Source organism: Dendrobates tinctorius, unplaced genomic scaffold (assembly GCF_039654945.1).
Source record: "Dendrobates tinctorius isolate UK_male_01 unplaced genomic scaffold, ASM3965494v1 ptg000162l, whole genome shotgun sequence".
In the NCBI taxonomy this organism is placed as follows: domain Eukaryota; kingdom Metazoa; phylum Chordata; class Amphibia; order Anura; family Dendrobatidae; genus Dendrobates; species Dendrobates tinctorius.
Window position 1 is genome coordinate 59,231,952 of NW_027361829.1, and position 17,637 is coordinate 59,249,588.

The window sequence follows — 17,637 nt, forward strand, 5'->3', positions numbered from 1 at the left end:
TTGCACATCATTTAAAAGTTTTCTCAGACACTGTACCAGTAATAGGCACAGTGATCATATGGTTTTTAAAAGTGATAAGTCGCCTATAACACTGTACCGCGCATTAAAAATGCATTTTGGGCGTGATGCACTCCTTTCAAGAATTTTGTGTTTTAGATCTAGTGACTTCCAACCTTTACTGAGCAGGTCATCAGCGCATTCTTAGTGAAGGTCAGAAGTTAGTAGTGCACACTGACAGCGCTTAGCATGATGGACCCGTGGAAGCGCTAGAACAGCGCGAAACGGCTGTTGTCAGCTTGTGAACACTCTTGCCACTCTACTCTGACCTGACATGTAACTACGTGTCAATAAAGGAGCTATATTTCATCCTGTCGAGTGCGACCTTTTTCTTCATATGGATTTAATTATTTGATCACTGCGAGGTCAAGCACCCAGGAGCATTGGATGACAGCTTGCTGCCAGACGCATACCATCAGCTGATATATGGTAATAGCGGTGCCGTCCGCGACTTCTGTTTTTTAACTCATTGTGAATAATAATAATAATTGCCCAATAATGTCCCCCATTGCCTCATAATGTACCATAGTGCCCCAATATGTGCTCTTGCAATAAATCTGACCCTTTCTTCCACTGCCTCCTCATCTAAAATGAAAGCACATATCACCTTCAGCTCCTCCATGAAGTGCTTACTAGGGCCCAAAATTTCCATTTTTGGTGCAGCCTTGGCATCGGCAGCAGTTTGCTGCATGTCAGGGCGGGGCTGACGGGTGCTCTTCAGCCCCAGTGTTCATATGTATTCATATCTGAAAGACACAAACACATTTGAATATAGGGAAAAGGGAGCAGCGTCTCCCAGACAGCTCTACAGGCAGCAGCAAAATCTTTGAAGGGTCGCATGCAGCCCGCAAGTTGTGCAGTCCTAACTTAGAGGAATAGGAATTCTGGTTTGGGTTAAATAAAAGATATTACTATGTGAAAAGAAACGCTGCACAATTTCTTTTTTGTGTGCTAAATCTTCAGATTAGGATTTGAGCCACAGAAACTATCTGGATAAGATGTCTGAATGGGCAAACACTTGGAAAATTAGATTAAACGTTAAAAAATGTAGAGTATTGCACCTAGGATGGATTAATCCTATTGCAGAATATACATAAAATGGAAACATACTCAGGACTACAGAACAGGAGAAAGACTTGGGCATTCTGGTTACAAGTAAGCTGAGCAGCATTACTCAATGTCAATCAGCAGCCGCAAAAGCAAAAAAGATTCTAGGGTGTATGAAAAGAGAGATACTATACTGTGATCCAAATGTATCGTTATGTCTCTATAAATCACTTGTAAGGCCACTTCTAAAATATGGGATTCAGTTTTGCCTCCACATTTTAAAAAAGATATTAAGAAATTAGCGTCAGTTCAAAGGTGTGCAACTAGATTATCACAAGGGATGGAAAGCCTTCCATATGATGAGAGGTTGGAAAAGTTGGGATTGTTTAGCTCAGAAAGAAAACATCTCAGAGGAGATCTCATTTATATGTATAAATACATGTGTGGTCAATACAAAGAACCATCACATGACTAATTCCTTCCAAAAGACCAGTGGGCACTCATTATGGGTGGAAGAAAGGAGGTTCCCACAGCTAAATTGGAAAGGGTTCTTTACAGTTAGGGCATTCAACAGTCTGACTGCTCTATCACAAGAGGAAGTAATGGCAGACACTAACAGTTTTTAAAAAAAGGCTGGATGATTTCCTCAATACACATAATGATGTGGGTTACAGATAATTTAGGGACAAAAAATTTATAATTGGTGGAAAAAGGCTGGACTTGATGGACCCAAGTTTTTTTTTCCACATATGTAATTATGAAACTCTGAGACTGGAATCTGATAAAACTGCAGTTTGGACATCGGTCCCGGTTCTGGAAAGCTTGTATGCTAATATTGGCGTAATAAGCTTTGAAAATCACAAAATTTTGCCAAAACTAAAGGCTGCAGTAAAATTTTGCATCTTTTCGCACAGTTTCAACCAAGTGGGCATAGATGAGGCGGGGCAGAGGCAGCTTTAGCCATGCCGCAAATCTCACTCGAGTAATTCCCATTCTCTGATGACACCATATCTTCAGTGAAACATGTTGGGGGGACAAGTGCTTCAGCAAAAACTGTCCTGGAATCTGCCTTATAGTATTGACACCCCAGGATTTCACAATAAGATATTTTGGCAATCGCCTTTACAGTATATTAGAATAATTCAGGCAATATAGGGAAAGAATGTTTCATGTCTTGTATTACTCCACTATTTTAATTTGTAACAAAAGTTAAGTTTTAAGAATTGTTAGTGAGGATTCTTTTTGGGTTATCCCAAATTGTAAATACCGTAACTTTGATATGGTATAACAATCCCTCAAATCTTCCCTATCAAAAGGGTAAGGTGTTTTTTAACTTCTGAGAAAAATATTCTTTTTTGGGTTTATTCAATCCGGCTTTGATTCATTTATGAATGTTATCATGATCAGGAAAAAACATCTCTCTGTCATTCACCAAATACCCCCAAAATTTGTTTTTGAACAGATCTAGTTTTGGGGGGGTTTATACATACAGTGGGAAAAAGGTATTTAGTCAGCTACCAATTCTGCAAGTTCTCCCACTTAAAAAGATGAGACAGGCCTGTAATTGACATCATAGGTAGACCACAACTATGAGAGTCTAATAAGAAAACAAATCCAGATAATCACCTTGTCGGATTTGGCAAGATTTATTTTTCAAATTATGGTGGAAAATAAGTATTTGGTCACTTAAAAACATGCAAGATTTCTGGCTCTAACAGACCTGGAACAACTTCTTTACGAGGCTCCTCTGTCCTCCACTCATTACCTGTTTGAACTTGTTATCAGTATAAAAGACACCTGTCCACAACCTCAAACAGTCACACTCCAAACTCCACTATGGTGAAGACCAAAGAACTGTCGAAGGACACCAGAAACAAAATTGTAGCCTTGCACCAGGCTGGGAAGACTGAATCTGCAATAGGCAAGCAGCTTGGTATGATGAAATCAACTGTGGGAGCAATAATAAGAAAATGGAAGCCATACAAGACCACTGATAATCTCCCTTGATCTGGGGCTCCACGCAAGATCTCACACCGTGAGGTCAAAATTATCACAAGAATGGTGAGAAAAAATCTCAGAACCACATGGGATGGACCTAGTAACTGACCTGCATAGAGCTGGGACCACCAAAACAAAGGCTACCATCAGTAACACACTACACCGCCAGAGACTCAGATCCTGCAGTGCCAGACGTATCCCCCTGCTTAAACCAGTATATGTTCGGGCCCATCTGAAGATTGCTAGAGAGCATTTGGATTATCCAAAGGAGAACTGGGAGAATGTCATATGGTCTGATGAAACCAAAGTAGAACTGTATCATGGAAACAAAACTCGTCATGTTTGGAGGAGACAGAACGCAGAGTTGCATCCAAGAACACCATACGTACTGTGAATCATGGGGGTGGCAACATCATGCTTTGGGGCTGCTTCTCTACAAAGGGACCAATGACTGAGCCGTGTACATGAAATAATGAATGAGGCCATGTATCGTGAGATTTTGAGTGCAAATCTCCTTCCATCAGCAAGGGCATTCAAGAAGAAACCTGGATGGTTCTTTCAGCATGATAATGATCCCAAGCACACCACCAGAGCAAAGAAGAAGTGGCTTCGTCAGAAGCGTATGAAGGTCATGGAGTGGTCTAGCCAGTCTCCAGATGTCAATCTCATAGAAAACCTTTGGAGGGATTTGAAAATCCAAGATGCCCAGCGACAGGCCCAAAACATCACTGCTCTAGAGGAGATCTGCATGGAGGAATGGGCCAACATACCACAAACAGTGTGTGCCAACCTTGTGAAGACTTAAAGAAAATGATTGACATCTCTGTCATTGCCAACAAAGGATATATAACAAAATATTTAGATGAACTTTTGTTAATGACCAAATACTTATTTTTCACCATAATTTGAAAAATAAATCTTGCCAAATCACACAAGGTGATTTTCTGGATTTGTTTTCTCATTTTGACTCTCATAGTTGTGGTCTACCTATGATGTCATGCGTGTCTGCCACTATCTATGTTCATTTCAAAGATATCAACTGAAATCATAATAATCTTGCATTGAGAAATAGTAAGTTTGTGTGAGTTTCTAAACAATGTGCATGTTTCTACTCAATGACAGCAAGCAGCGCTTCTGAAAAAGGTAAAACATTGTAACATAAAGTATGTTAAAAAATACATAACTTTATACAATAAATAAGTTAATAGCTGAAAAATCTATTCAAGTGCAATAATTATTTGATATATTAATATAAATTTACTACACAATAAACATTAAGAAAGCATTTTAGCACAAAAGCGCTAAATATGTCAACCTGTTAATGATAAAACTACTTTAAAATATTTTCCCGCAGTATTTTCAGCTCCTGCTTTGTTTATATAACCATAGAAAAAATGAAGTGCACTTTATGGACCAATCTATTCAAGTGCCATAATTATTTGATATATTAATATAAATTTACAAGACAATAAACATTAAGAAAGCATTTTAGCACAAAAGCGCTAAATATGTCAACCTGGTAATGATAAAACTACTTTAAAATATTTTCCCGCAGTATTTTCAGCTCGAGTTTTGCTTATATAACCATAGAAAAAATGAAGTGCACTTTATGGACCTATAAACACAAATGTCAAATAAAAATAATTAAAATCCTATAATATGACAAAAATGCCAGTGTGGTACTTACAGGCTGCAGAAGATAGATAAGAGATGATTCTTGAATTACTATTACTGGGATGGAGGAGATTTTGACAGCATGATAGAGTGTCTCCACTGAAGCCATAATCTGGTCAAAACGTCCCCCAAGTCCACCTAATGCCACGATGACATCAACCTAAAAAAGCAAAGGAGAAATAATTTAAGATTTATAGAAAATAATATTCTATCTGGAACACCACTAACATTGCAAATGGAAAAATATACAGGAGACCCCAGCGATATTAAAAGCTAGGGAAATGAATTACAGTAATGGACCCAGGGCCAGATAATGATTGGAGCTATAGGAGGGATGGCCCCAGTACCCTGCTATTTTCTTCCCTGGATGACTAAATAACCCTTTTAAAAAGTGTTATTTACATTATTTGGCCTTCTCCATGTTGAATCGGTTTATCTGATGATAGGGGACGATGTGGAGATTTATATGTCTTTGGCTCAGCAGAGTCCCAGAACCATCTTGGTCTGGATATATTTATACTAAATGTACACTTCCCCATAGGCTTTATAAAAAATCTCATAGGGGAACAAATATATTTTCCTATTGACACCTATGACTCAGAGTCACAGTGCCTTTCTAAACTTGATAAGTGCCACCTATCAAGTCCAGAATGGAAGGATAGTCCTTCTCGAAAATACCAGATGGGCTGGTCTGGCAGTGGGCTTCTTGGGTCAACATTACTTCTAAAGATCTTGACAACCTCAAGAAGCAGACACTGTTACAAAATGTGGCAGTGTAGTCCCAGTCCAGTCCTGGCTACATATATAAAACAAATGCAGGTTTGGATCAAGCCAAGACTTAGGCAGGTAAAAAAAGGCTGCCTGGTAGTATATGACTTACAGAAGTATTGCAGTGTATGATAACATTGTCACAAGGTTGATGATGTTGTCCGGTCTAAAGTTACAAGTGAATCCTCACAACGCATGCACTGAGGATTTTCCACTGCTGATGCCTTGGGCGATAGACATGTTACCGCAAGTTCGTGATATGCATACTTGCGGTCACATTCCAACTAGACTATTTCCGGCCTCGATCAATACACTTGCACTAAGCAACGCCACACCTATCTATCTAGAATGTGGTAAGGGAGCATGCATGTAAATAGCACCAGCACTGGAGAATCCTCATGGCTCACAGTGCGCGCAATGTGAGGATTCACAAGTCTGCAGTCACGATTATAGCTTCAGGCAGGACAATTCTTTTAAAGTCTCACAGGTGGTTTATAGAAAAAATGGTAAAAAAAAATCCCTTTACAGTACAAAATACATTGTCATAAATTGTCATTTTATACTGATGAACATTGCTATTTGATTGTATAAAACATCACAATCTTTATTGAGAAATATTTGAAAACAATATGGTGACTGTGAAAAAGCAGAGAGTGAGTATTAAAGCACTTGGAAATGTGAACTACAAGGACTATATAAGATTGTAATCAGCCTTTTACCTCCCATGTAAAAGAGAAAAAGTGGAAGAGAGACAGACATTTATGCTACATAACAGTGCTTACAAAGGCAAGGATTATCAAAGGCTTCCAAGCTACTACAATTATCGGAGATGACTACTTTCATGGTAAACTAGCACTGTAGCTAGGGGCCTACATAAATTGCATAAAAGCAAAAATTCAAAATGCAACTCCCCCCTTAACAACCCAAACAACAATAATTATTGGCAGAGGACTGTTGTGAACTCATTTTCTGGTTTACCTCTGGCTTCTGGTGAGGGTGGTGGAGCTGGCTGTGTTGACAGAGGAGTCGTGAGTTCTCCATCCTCTAGTGGTGACAGTAGGTAATGAAGCTGATCTAAATGGCAGAGACCTGCCACCTGAGGAGGACTGTGAGTGAACATCAGGAGTCTCTGACTGGATTTAAGCCAGCCGACTCCCTAATTCTGTGCTGGTGATTTTTCCTGCCCTGAGGTTCTGGTTTCCAGTTCTGTTCCTGCCTTCTCAAGCTAAGTGTGCTCTGCTATTTTTTTCTCATGAGATTTGGTCTGGTTTACACAGTTTTTGTGGTCAGCCAGCCCCTGCTGGGGCTGTGCTGAATTTCCATTTTTATGTCTCTGTTTATTCCAGTTTGCTTTTTGTCCCTGATCAGATTGGTCTCTTTTTGCTCTGTCTTCAGAATATACCTGATTGCTGATATAGGGAATTGAAGTCTAGCGACTTCAGGGTTTTTTGTTATCAGAAAGTGTTGGACATTTTTTGGCAGGGTTTTGTGCGTGATTGCAGACAGCATCTTTCCTGTCCTTTCTAGCTAGTGTGGGCCCCATCGTTTTGCTCAGCCTATTTTTCTATCTGTGTTTGTGTTTTCATCTTGTCTCACAGACAATACATGTTTGGGGGCTGTCTGTTGCTTTGGGGTCTGCTCTGGGGCAGTTTAGATTTCCCCTTTTCTTGCTTTAGGCTTATTTAGTTCTTCAGTTGTGACGAGGCGTCTAAGATCATCGTAGGTACGCTCCACGGCTACTGCTAGGTGTGTGTATAGGATCAGGGGTCTGCAATCCGCTTAGTTACCAACCTCTCTGGTTTTCTGCGGCTTAGCTTGTTTTTCCTCCTCGGTGACTCATTCATAACAGAGTACGAAGCGTCACAAGAGAATTGCAATCACAGAAGAGCACACTTCCCAACCTTTTAGGCTGTGGGCACACGTAGCGTTTTAAAACGCTTACTAAAAACCGGACTCCTTCCCAGAAATCGCGCGTTTTTTTCCCGTGCGATTTCACCGCGATTTTACCGCGATTGTGATCGCGATTTTGCCACGATTTTCGCGTGCGATATTCAAGCACTTTCCAAGCGATTTGAAGCATCGCTTGGAAAGTGATTGACAGGTTGGTCACACTCGTCAAACATAGTGTTTGACAAGTGTGACCAGGTTTTTACTATTGATGCCGCCTATGCGGCATCAATAGTAAAAGATAGGATGTTAAAATGCTAAAAAAAAAAATAAAAAATCGGGGTATATTTACCTTCCGGCGTCCCGCACTGCATTCCCGGGCCTCAGCGTTCCCAGTAATGCCTTGCGAGACCTGTGATGACGTAGTCTCGCGTTGCTTTAGCGATCTCGCGAGACCGCTAGAGTCACGCGAGACTACGTCATTACAGGGCCTTGCCGCAAGGCATTACTGGGAACGCTTAGGCCGGGAATGCAGCGCGGGACACCGGAAGGTAAATATACCCCGAATTTTTTATTTTTTATTCTTTTTTTACAGGGGTATGGTACCCAGGGCCTGGAGGACAGTCTCCTCTCCTCCACACCGTGTGTACCAACCGCACATGAGACGCTTAACTTCCCGCATGGTGGGCATAGCCACATGCGGGAAGTAAGCGGTTCTCATGCATTCCTATGGGTGCGGAATCGCGGCAATTGTTTGCAATTCCGCACAAAAGAATGAGCATGCTGCAATTTTTTCCGCGATGCGATTCCGCCACGGAAAAAAGCGCAGCATTAGCACAGCATGTGCGGAATGCCATAGGAATGCATGGGGGGCGTTCTGTACACGATTTTTAAGCGTTTTCGCGCTGAAAATCGTGGCAAAAACGCTTAAAAATCGCTACGTGTGCACATAGCCTTAAAGTAAGCAAAAAATAACAGTGGCTTGCAAAAGCATTTATTCCCTTGGCATTTTGGGGGTTTTGCAACCTGGAATTTTACTTTTTTTATGGTTTGCATCAGTTCATGCAAATAAAATTCCTACAACTGTGACATTTGTTTTCATTTTATTGTGAAGCAAACAATGAATATAACAAAATAACTGGAGACTTCAGTTTGTCTAACTTTCACCCCCCTAAAGTCAGTACTTTGTAGAGACTCCTTTTGTGGCAATTAACACTGTCAGTCACTTTGGATAGGTCTCTATGAGATTTCCACATCTTGACACTGGGAATTTTGCCCAATCCTCAAGGCAAAACTGCTTCAGTTCCTTCAAGTGAGATGGTTTCCTTTGGTGAACAGCAATCTCCAAGTATGACCACAGATTCTCAATTGGATTAAGGTCTGTGATTTGACTAGGTAACTCCAAAACATTTACATGTTTCCCCTTAAACCACTCAAGTGTCGCTTTAGTAGTATGCTTTGGTTCTGTCTTCTTGGATGGTGAACCTCCGTCCAAGCCTCAAATCACTGACAGACTGAAAAAGGTTTTGCTCAAGAATATCCCTATATTTCGCACCATCAATCTTCTCCTTGACTCAAACCAGTTTACCTGTCCCTGCTACCGAAAAACCATCCCCACAGCATGATGCTAAAACAAATAAGTTTCACTGTGGGGGTTGTGTTCTTGGGGTGATGGGCTGAGTTGGTTTGGCATCAGACATAGCGTTTACCTTGGTTGCCAAAAAGCTTAATTTTGGTCTTGTCTGACCATAGCCCCTTCCTCCATACATTTGGGGAGTCTCCCATAAGTCTTTTGGCAAACTCAAAACAAGCCTTACATTTTTTGTGTTTAAGTAAATTCATTTGTCTGCCCACTCTTCCATAAAGGCCACCTCTATGGAGTGTATGGCTTATTGCAGTTGTATAGACAGATACTCCAGTTTCTGCTTGGGAACTCTGCATCCTCTTCAGAGATAACTTTGCTCTCTATGCTGCCTTTCTGATTAATGACCTCATTGCCTGGGCTGAGAGTTTTCATGGGCAGCCCTCTCTTAGAAGGTTTGTTGTGGTACCATGTTCTTTTCATTTGATAATACAGTAGATTTGATGGTGCTCTGGGATATCATAGATTGGGATATTTATTTTTTTACACTTCAAATCTGACTTTTACTTCTCAACAACTTTGTCCCTGACTTGTTTGGAGATCTCCTTGGTCTTCATGGTGTAGTTTGGTTAGTGGTGACTCTTGTTTAATGGTATTGCAGCCTCTGTGGATTTTCAGAAAAGGTGTGTATATACTGACAGACCATGTGACACTTAGATTGTACACAGGTGGTCTTCACTTCAATACACATGTACTGTATTTTTCGGACCATAAGACACACTTTTTTTCCTCCAAACTTGGGAGGAAAGTGTGCGTCTTATGGTCCGAATGTAACATGTGGGGATTGGGATCGCATTCGCAGGAGGCAGGACAATGTCGCCACTGCAGTAATCTGGCGCTGGGGAAAAAACCACGTGGTCCCGATGCTTAAAGTGAAGGAATATTCATTAGCCGCTTCTCCGCCCACCTGTCAGTGCCGAGCAGTGGGCGGGGAGCAGCAAATGAATATTCCTTCACTTAAACAGCAGACCCACATGGTTTCCCCAGTGCCGGATTCCTACAGGAGTTGGGGAGATCGTGTGTGTCCGGTGAAGGAGGCAACAGGAGCAGGGTGCCACAGGAGAGTCGCCGCAGTCACATACCTGACAGCACAGCGTGGGCTGTGCTGATGCTGAGTGCTCCAGTCATTATAGGACCTGTATTGAGGTAATGAAGAGGGCGAGCTGGAGCATCACATGACAGCACAGAGCCCTCCCTCTTCATTATGGCACCACAGGCCCTGCAGACACTGCACTAGAAACAATGCAGCTTCCTCTTACAGGACCTGTGGTGAGGTAATAAGAGGGAGGGCTCTGTGCGGTCATGTGATGCTTTAGACCTTTTTTACCTCACCACAGGTCCTTTAAGCTGTAGAGAGAGATATTTTCAGTTTTATAGCATGGCTGGCTGGCTGCAGAACCTGCACTGATGTGAGCTCAGCCTGTACAAGTATGAATTAATTACAAGTTTAGTAATTACAACACAAAAAAAGCACTCTGCCACTCCTGTGGTGAATTATAACTCCCAGCATGCTATAGGATCTGCAGGACATGCTCGGAGTTATAGTTCTCCCATGGGATCTTATGCAGCAACCCAGTGTAATTTTTCAGTGCTGGAATGGTGCTTTAAATATAAGCCCTGTGTGTCTTCATATACGAGGGGGTGCTGATAAGTCTTTGGCTTTACCCAGAAAGAGACAAGATAGGAAAATGAAACTTTAAATTTATTCCACATACTCTCCACTGATGTCAATGTATGGGAGAGAGCCCCGGAAAAAGGACCTGCTGTGTATCCGGGCCAGAACTAGGGATCTGTCACCCGGGTTCCCAGGGGTTACGTTCCCTGGGGAAATGATTGCAGGCCAGGACCGACAGTCGATCAGGAAACGTGGGGGTGGGACAAAGAAAGGGGGCAGGGCAACAATAAAACGAGCAGTGGAGACCAGCACCGGACACTCGGAGGGGAGAGAGATGTGGGAGACAAGAGACAGGAGGGAGGAGTCTAAGTGGCATCCCAGAGTGAGAGTGAGTCAGCGCTTTCAACACAGGAGAGACGGGGGCTCACCTGACCAGGGGAGAGAACGGTGGCGAGTAGCACGAGGAGGAGATCCGCCGAGACCCGCGGCCACCACTGCTCCCCTCCATACTGTGGCTGCGGCCTGTACAGCGAGACCCACGGCCACCACTGCCCCCACTCCATACCACGGCTGTGGCCTGTACAGCGAGACCCGTGGCTGCCACTTCCCCACTCCTCATTGTGGCTGCGGCCTGTACACTGAGACACGCGGCCACCTCTACCTCGCCTCCCAACGAGGCATCCCCGGTGGAGGGGAACCGGTCAGGGGCCTGTATCATTCCCCCAGCACCAGGGCGTAGGAACGCCCAAAGCTTGCGACAACTTTTCTTTGGCTGGACCTGGCGGCAGAGGCGCCAACCAGACATCTCCCAGACAGCAACTCTGCAGGACGTCAGAGATCGATAAGTGACACTTTGTTTCCGTTCTTATTTAGTCCAAGGACCTGTAGCTGGCCATATCATGGCCATATAGTTACCGTCTCTCGCCGTACTGTTTAGCATTGTGTACTTGTGTATTTGTGTCTGGCTTCCCTGCGTGGAAAACTGTTGTTAGCTTTGCTCTTTATCCATATATAAAAGTTAAGCTTAACCCTTGCTCTGTCTCTGGCTCGTCACTGCATCCTGCGTACCTGTGAGTACCACATCAACACACTTCATACATCGGTATTCCAAGTTCTGTAAACCTTGCAAAATGAAGGATTTTGGTTGTGCCTCAAACCAGGCATCCGTAATAGTCATGGCATCAGAAATGGTGTGAAATTTGGTACCCTTGAGGTGTCTCTTCAGGTTTGGAAACAGATGACAGTCTGAGAAAGCTAGATCTGGTGAATAAGGTGGGTGGTCAACCAGCTGGAAGCCCAGTTCCACCAGTTTTGCCTTGGTCGCTTGTGCAGTGTGAGCTGAGGCATTGTCTTGCAGGAACAAGATTACTTTGAACAGCTTGCCGCATCTTTTGGCCTTCAGAGCTGCCTTAAATTGGCCCAAAAGTTCAATGTAATTCCTTGCATTGATGGTGGAACCCTTTTTAAGGTAGTCCACTTGAGAGAGGTCTGCACTTGAGACCGAAACGTTGCCAAATGGGCTATTAAAAAGCACTTTTTTTCCAATTCCATATGGTGTGGTGTGCTGCCTCTATCTTTTTTGATTTTATATATATATACACACATACACAGTAAATGTGGTCTTTTATTGGAGAGGTAAATCCATGGTGCAGTAAAGACATGATGCTGAGTGTTCTGACAGCTCACACACAAAGTAAGAAAACGTGGATTGTTTCAAAATGTGATTAAAATATTCCATGGCCAGAGTAGAACAATTAAGTTCTGCGGTCTATCAATTGGTGTTTCTAAAGCAAAGAATAGAGGCCGTTTCTGGGGTTGAAGAGGAGAGAAGTAAGTTAATCTGATCTAACTAAAAGCAAAAGATCTGACAAATGCAATAATAGCAAAGAACATTTTAATAAGCCAGTAAAATATAACCCCAGCAAATGCAGAAAAGTACAACGAGCGATTGGAGAATAGGACTGTGAAGTTTTATATCCTTTCCTTGCAATAACAGCACAGAGGGGGGAAAAAAAACAAAGAATTTGCCTGCTACCTGACAGGCAGCGTAAAATATCCTGTTGGGATCCCCAGTGCCAAGTCATTTTAAATTTTAATACATTACTAATAAATTGTAACTAAAAGAAAGCCTGCATTCCGTAGGGTTGTGTTTCTCGATGGGACAAAGAGAAAAGACAGGTTGTCATGCAAACTTTAAACTGAAAGGAACACTGCACACATCCTGAGTAGCTCTTTCTAATAATTTTCAGATCATTGATACAAAAATGCTGCACAACGTAGTGTAGGGAGTTCATTATTTTTACACATAATGGAACTGAATAAACAAGAACATGGTGTACAGAAACTGGTGCTGAAATATTCCACTGAGAGGATTAAAATGATGGTGAGGTCAACCAAGACTGGAAAAACTTAAGCTGACCATACACATCAGATGGCTGTCAGCTCCGATAAGGTCTAACCCAGTATCTTTGTCGTTGAAAAATATGTCAAACAGCCACAAGACATGTAGCCACATGGACTCAAACATATTATTCAAGCACGCCGAAGACACTTGGTTAGAACCCAAGCACGTTCGTTTATCACTACCCCCCAACCATTAGTCAGCCATATGCATTAGATCATCGGCTGAACACGTTAATATCAGCAAATTTGGCAGAAATTAGAATTAAAATTGCTTTCACATAGGATGCAATGCCTTGGTTTAAATCTTCATTGAGTAGGCAATGTTAAGATTTGAGACAGTTCACCTAAAGCCATGGGCTTGGCTTTTAGATGTCGAGAGCCACCATTGAATGGCCTAATTGGAGCCTTCATTAACATAACATTTATGGCACAAGTCATGTCAATATTACGAAGCACATACTGTCTATCTCTGCAAGGAAACAGTGTTCCAGGGACATGCTTGGAAGATGTGTCATGTATAGATATTGATTCCTAAAGTATTTGAGCATTTACTTGGTGCCCTACTATGCCGCGTCAGTATTTCTATCCAGTTAAACTGCTGCAATATAAAGTTAACAGGCATTCTCAAAATGGAAAAGGTGACAAAGAGGGGTTAAAAGCATTTGTAAGCTTCCCTTGCTTTTTTGGATTTTCTAAAGACAATACCTAGTGTATACATAGGGTACCACTAAGCAACAAATACTGAAGACTGCATTTATGATTAAGGGTCAAATATGATCCGAAACGCGTAAGCCTACACATGCTTTTATCATCACTGGAATTGCATTTTTTAATTATGGACTAAATAAAGGCTTTTCTTAATTTTTTCACATCATGTGCTGGAACCATAAAAAACTTTTTTTCATTGAGCATTTCTCCCAGATGGGGATGGATCCACTCCGTGCACCGAGATTATGGAAAGGAGGACTGGGCAGGCTGAACCAGGTGAGCTGAAGATCAATTCTGCATTTATGAGGTCTATCACAAGGTGATCTACTTTAATTTCATAACTGGCTAGGGAATCGATTATAGGATAAGAGCAGAACAAGTCAGCTGATTAAACGATGCACACCGTTTTTGAGCTCCAAAAAACACCAATTAATTTAAACGTCTGTATCATTAGCATCCTTATAGTGAAGGTGATAATCTAAAGAATGGTCATTTATCATGCAGAGACTTTCTCATTATACCTAAGTGATAATTAAGTGGGGGCGGCAGTACAGGTCAGCATAAGTAAATGGTATGTTCCATGCACATGGGTACAAGGGTACAATACTGTGCAGAAGACTAGGTTCAGCATAGGTATTAAAGCAAATGTAAAAATCCCCCCTTTACTGTTTGGCATTCTGATAACATGCAGACTTACTGTCTTGTCTGTGTAATAATCAGGAAACTACATGGACTGATCTCATTTACGGTATTTACCTTTTACTTGCTTATAAAACACCATTAATTCCACAATGCTTTACAGACATCATTTATGTCCTCACTGGATGATGGGAGGAAACTAGAGTACCCAGAGGAAATCCACGCAAACACAGGGAGAACATGTCCTTGGTGGGTTGGGTGGGTTCTATGACTTGCTTATTGTGAGTGTGATATAGATGGTCAAAAAAGTCAAGAGAAAGAGTGATCACTTCTGCAAATAGGGAACACAGACCCAATGTGAACATTACATCGCTCAAAGGGGCTGTCCCATTATGAAAATCCCTATCCACATAAAGGGCTGGCATTAGGTGGGGGAAACAGAAGCAAACTATGCAATTGCCCAGGGCCCACTCTCCCCTAGACCCCCCAGTTTCTACAGAAGGAAATTACATTGCTAATAGCTGTGTATTATAAATGTAATTTCTGATGTTGAGGCTACTTAAGGACCTTTGTTGACATCACAGTTATGTGCCTGTGATGTAAGAACAGGTCCTATATTGTGCGGAGTTTAGAAGAAGTGAAGAAGAGGAGACAGACTAGTAAGTATTCTATGGTGTGTGTTTGCATTGTAGTATTGCCAGGTAGGTTATGGGCAATGCTACTATAATATATATATACTTATACACACACACAAATTCACTTGCTCCGTGCATGCATGTTTCTGTATGTGCTCCGTGTATGCATGTCTCCGCATGTAGGTGCTCCGTGTATGCATGTCTCTGCAAGTAGTTTCTCCATGCATAAATTTCTCTGCATGTGCACCGTGTATGCATGTCTGTGCATGTATGTGCATGTGTCCGTCTGCATGTATGTGCATGTGTTTGTAAGTAGATGTTCCGTGCATGCATGTCTCTGCATGTATATGCTCAATGTATGCATGTCTCTGTAGGTAGATGATCTGTATACATGTATCTGCTCTGCGTGCACATGTATCTGTATGTATATGCTCTGTGTACACATATACATGTTTGCACATGCTCTATGTATACGTGTTTGTGTGTATATGCATATGTGTGTAACATGCCATTTGTGTATACGTGTGTAACACACAATGCTTGTGTTGCATACTTTGCATTTAGCATCCACATTTACAAATACCAGCACAGCAGCAAGCTCATAGGTGTAAACATTAGCAATTGCCCAATGAGCAATCAAAAGGCTGCTTATTCTTTGGGTGACTGGATGGTTTATGGCTCAACAAAAATCATCGATTTTCATCACCAAATTGCCCTATGTAAACTGCAGATGGGCTTCTAATAATATGATACTGTATGGAGACAGATGTATCTACTAGTGATGGCTCTGTGCCCATCATTCTTCATTAGCTGATGTAAAGAGGCTGAGAAACAAGCAGCAAACGACTTAAATGTTGCTGATCACGCTCGTTTAATGGCCGGCATTCAGCAAATGTAAATCCAACAGAAGTGTTTCTATGTGGTGGTGCAATATGTTAGCATTTGTGGCCCCACTCTGTCTAAAACAGGACCTGCCCACATGTCCTATTTAGTTGCCAAGATCTCAATCTGCATATGCGCCAACTTCGGCGTCCATTTTCCCGGAGGCGACAGCATCGAGGCAATGGAAGAGCGCAAGCTCCGGGCTTTCACAAAATGTCGCCGGAGCCACCCACACCACCGAGCACTGCCGAACCTGCTGCACCGGGACAAGAGTGAGATCATCGCCCTACAGGTTCGGACCACAGGAAGAATTGTCTGACTTCTGCTGCCACCTCGCGAATTGTAAATAAGGTATATTCCGACTATAAGACGCACCGCCATTTTCCCCAAAAATTTTTTTACAGAAAAAAGTGTGTCTCATAGTCCAAAAAATATGGAACATATAATAGCCTCCTAACAGAGGAAGAGAACATGGACTTTAGTGCAACCTATTAAAAGTAGAAATCCTATGAGTCAATATAGACCCTTAAAAGAGCCTTGCCACATGACTTAAGTTATACAGCCAAAACAGAATCTCCATTTGAATTGGAGATTAAGGGTTTCTGCACTTGATTAGTGCAAGTATCAAAGGCCTCTATCCAACCAATCTCCTACTATTTATTGATGAGGAGCAAGAGTCCCCTAGACCAGCAATATTCAAATGAAGATTCAGGTCAATAGACTAGACTCTGATGGATGCAAATGGGTCTGGAAGAAACAAGGAAAATAGGGATCAAGAAAATGAAGGAACTGTCAAGTTCTGTGGAGGAAGCCTGATGATTTTGGGTTGATTCACAGCCAAAGGCATTGGATCCTTGACCAGTATCGATGATGGTCTCGATGCTGAGCTATACAGTCATGGCCAAAAGTATTGACACCCCTGCAATTCTGTCAGATAGTACTCAGTTTCTTCCTGAAAATGATTGCAAACACAAATTCTTTAGTATTATTATCTTCATTTAATTTGTCTTAAATGAAAAAACACAAAAATAATTGTTCTAAAGCCAAATTGGATATAATTCCACACCAAACATAAAAAAGAGGGTGGACAAAAGTATTGGCACTGTTCGAAAAATCATGTGATGCTTCTCTAATTTGTGCAATTAACAGCACCTGTAACTTACCTGTGGCACCTAACAGGTGTTGGCAATAACTAAATCCCACTTGCAGCCAGTTAACATGGATTAAAGTTGACTCAACCTCTGTCCTGTGTCCTTGTGTGTACCACATTGAGCATGGAGAAAAGAAAGAAGACCAAAGAACTGTCTGAGGACTTGAGAAACCAAATTGTGAGGAAGCATGAGCAATCTCAAGGCTACAAGTCCATCTCCAAAGACCTAAATGTTCCTGTGTCTACCGTGCGCAGTGTCATCAAGAAGTTTAAAGCCCATGGCACTGTGGCTAACCTCCCTAGATGTGGCCGGAAAAGAAAAATTGACAAGAGATTTCAACACAAGATTGTGCGGATGTTGGATAAAGAACCTCCACTAACATCCAAACAAGTTCAAGCTGCCCTGCAGTCCGAGGGTACAACGGTGTCAACCCGTACCATCCGTCAGCATCTGAATGAAAAGGGACTGTATGGTAGGAGACCCAGGAAGACTCCACTTCTTACCCTGAGACATAAAAAAGCCAGGCTGGAG

The 17,637-nt window shown here is 42.0% G+C and overlaps 1 protein-coding gene across 6 annotated transcripts in view; it reads right to left on the minus strand.

The window, feature by feature from the left end:
* The window catches only part of TPK1 (thiamin pyrophosphokinase 1), a 794,751-nt gene that overhangs the window by 350,287 nt on the left and 426,827 nt on the right, over window positions 1-17,637 (minus strand). For all 6 annotated transcript variants that reach the window (XM_073550050.1, XM_073550048.1, XM_073550049.1 and 3 more), the window contains one exon: window positions 4,790-4,936. In XM_073550050.1, the coding sequence (XP_073406151.1) occupies window positions 4,790-4,936 (147 nt within the window). The remainder of the gene's footprint in view (window positions 1-4,789; window positions 4,937-17,637) is intronic.